General features: G+C 60.9%; 1 protein-coding gene across 1 annotated transcript; it reads right to left on the reverse strand.

Annotated features, from left to right (window-relative positions):
• Positions 1–233: 233 nt before the first annotated feature.
• POSPLADRAFT_1163028 (hypothetical protein) lies at positions 234–2125 on the reverse strand (the record flags this gene model as incomplete). Its single annotated transcript, XM_024487762.1, has 6 exons — positions 234–553; positions 603–774; positions 823–912; positions 962–1429; positions 1482–1791; positions 1956–2125. Coding segments are annotated over 6 exons (1530 nt in total), but the record flags the coding sequence as incomplete, so codon positions are not given.

The following is a 2125-nucleotide window of genomic DNA, read 5'->3' on the forward strand; positions in this document are numbered from 1 at the left end:
GAGCCTATATTTTCATTAAGTCCATTTTCCCTCGCTATGAACATTTCGATTTCACTTTCTATGTTCTTCGATCACATTACGACTTACTTCGAACACACTTATTTTCATTTTCCTGTTTTTCTTAGTTCCCGCTAGGTTTCGTCTAGGCCAAGGGCCGCATTTTCCATTCGACCATCTACGCAATATTCTACAACATGAAGACAACTACGATACAAGACGACCCGCGCCATCGCCTAGTCATCGTCGACAGCCCCGCGCACGAACCCGATTCCTCCTTTCGCGAGCGCGGCCTTCTCCATCTTTTGAAGGTCGAGGTCCATGTCGTGTAGGAGGGCCCGACGGCGCGCGATGTGAGCGCGCTCCTCGCGGATGACGCGAATGATGCCCCGAGACTCGTCGTCGAGGTCGAGCGCGTCGAGATCGTCCTGTTCGAGCCCAAGGCGGCTGGCCCCATCGAGAGGCCGTCGTAGAAGGGGGCGCGGAGGCTCGTCGACTCGGCGCTTCTTCGAACCGCTCGATTCCGCGACCGAAGGCCCAGGAGAGGTCGGCCGAACTACTAAGTCGTCAGCGAAAGCCTAGGACAAGAAGAAGAAACGACTTACTGCGCTTCTTTGTGGTAGATCCCCCGCCGCGCGTTTTCTTTGTCTTGCCCAGGACGGACACCTTGTCGAAGTAGCAGCCCTGTTGGAACTGCGCGCACCTCTCGCAGGTCGTGGCGTTCTCGACCCACACGCACTCGACAGGGGCCGAGCGGTAGCCGGCGCAACGATCGCACTATCAAGGCGTTAGCATCGAACAGCCTCGACGAAGAGTCGAGCTTACCTTCTGTCCGGCCTGGCGCTTCTCAAGCGCAGCGGCGGCCATGTCGACCTCCGTCATCGCGAACGGGCGTTCGACTGCCCGAGGTGTCTTCTACGAAAGAGAGATTAGTCATCGAACGACGATAGAAGAAAACACTTACGATCGAGGGGTCGTCCGACAACTCGGTGACCTCGTCATCGACCCTTGCGCGCCCTTTACCCTTGTCGACACCGGCAGGCGTGGGGTCAGGGAGGAGTCCTTCGGCGGCCGCGATCCTCGCCAACTCCTCGTCGGCGGCCTCTTGTGCGCGACGCTCGTCTTCGGCCTGCCTCCGACGGTCCTCTTCGTCCTTTCGACGCCGTTCGTCTTCGAGGCGACGGTCCTCGGCGGCCTTCGCACGCTTCGCGGCCTCTTCGACGCGTCGTGCTTCCTCCTCGGCGAGACGCTTCTGCTCTTCGGCGCGTCGTTCGACCTCGGCGTCGATGGCGGTCGCGAGCTCGGGCCAGTCCCCGCGCACCCACTCGACCCACGACTCCGACGCCCGCTCGGCGAGCTGTTTGACGGTGGCGGCGACGCGCAACTCCGTCTCCTCGTCGCGGATGGCGCCCAGGGCCTTGCGATAGGCGAGCTGTTCGAAAACAAAAAGGTTAGCTGGGTTATGCAGGTTACAAACGACTTACGACGAGCGGCGACAAATCTTGCGCCCACTCTTCGACCACATCGAGCGTGGCGTCGGCGGTCGGCGGAGCCTCGAGAACCACGAGCAAGGAGGCGAGGCGGCGGTTGACAAGCGAAGGCGTCGAGGCAGGGGTGGCGGAACGAGCAGACATCGTGGAAGCAGCGAGTATGCGAGAGAGGGCGACGAGGTAGCGACGAAGGAACGATGGGATGGGGAAAATGAGGCTAAGTCTACCCTGCTTATAACCCCGTTCCGACCAGCGTTTAGCGCCGGCCACGTGGCGTTCGAAACCGACGCGGGTTGTCAAGCCGCTTCGACCCGTTCACGACCATCGCGCTTCTCGCATCACGTGGAGGACCGAGGGCGGTCCAAATTTCAATAGGGAGGAGATGATAGGCGCCGAGCCCCGCTGGGCCCCGATACACCTCTTTTCGGCACTCACATCCCGCCCGGCACTTCGACTCAGTCTCCCAACACTTCGATTTCGCCTTCGACGCTCTTCGACACCTTCGACGGTGCGCGACGCTTACTCGAAGCTCGGCACGGTCGTCCCGATGCCTCGCGCGTAGATCCCGGGACATCTTCCGCATTCGGCGAACAATAGGGCCACTTAACGCCGCTCGGCCAAGCGCGCGCTTCGCTCCA

The sequence above is a fragment of the Postia placenta genome (assembly GCF_002117355.1).
Source record: "Postia placenta MAD-698-R-SB12 unplaced genomic scaffold POSPLAscaffold_337, whole genome shotgun sequence".
NCBI lineage: Eukaryota > Fungi > Basidiomycota > Agaricomycetes > Polyporales > Adustoporiaceae > Rhodonia > Rhodonia placenta.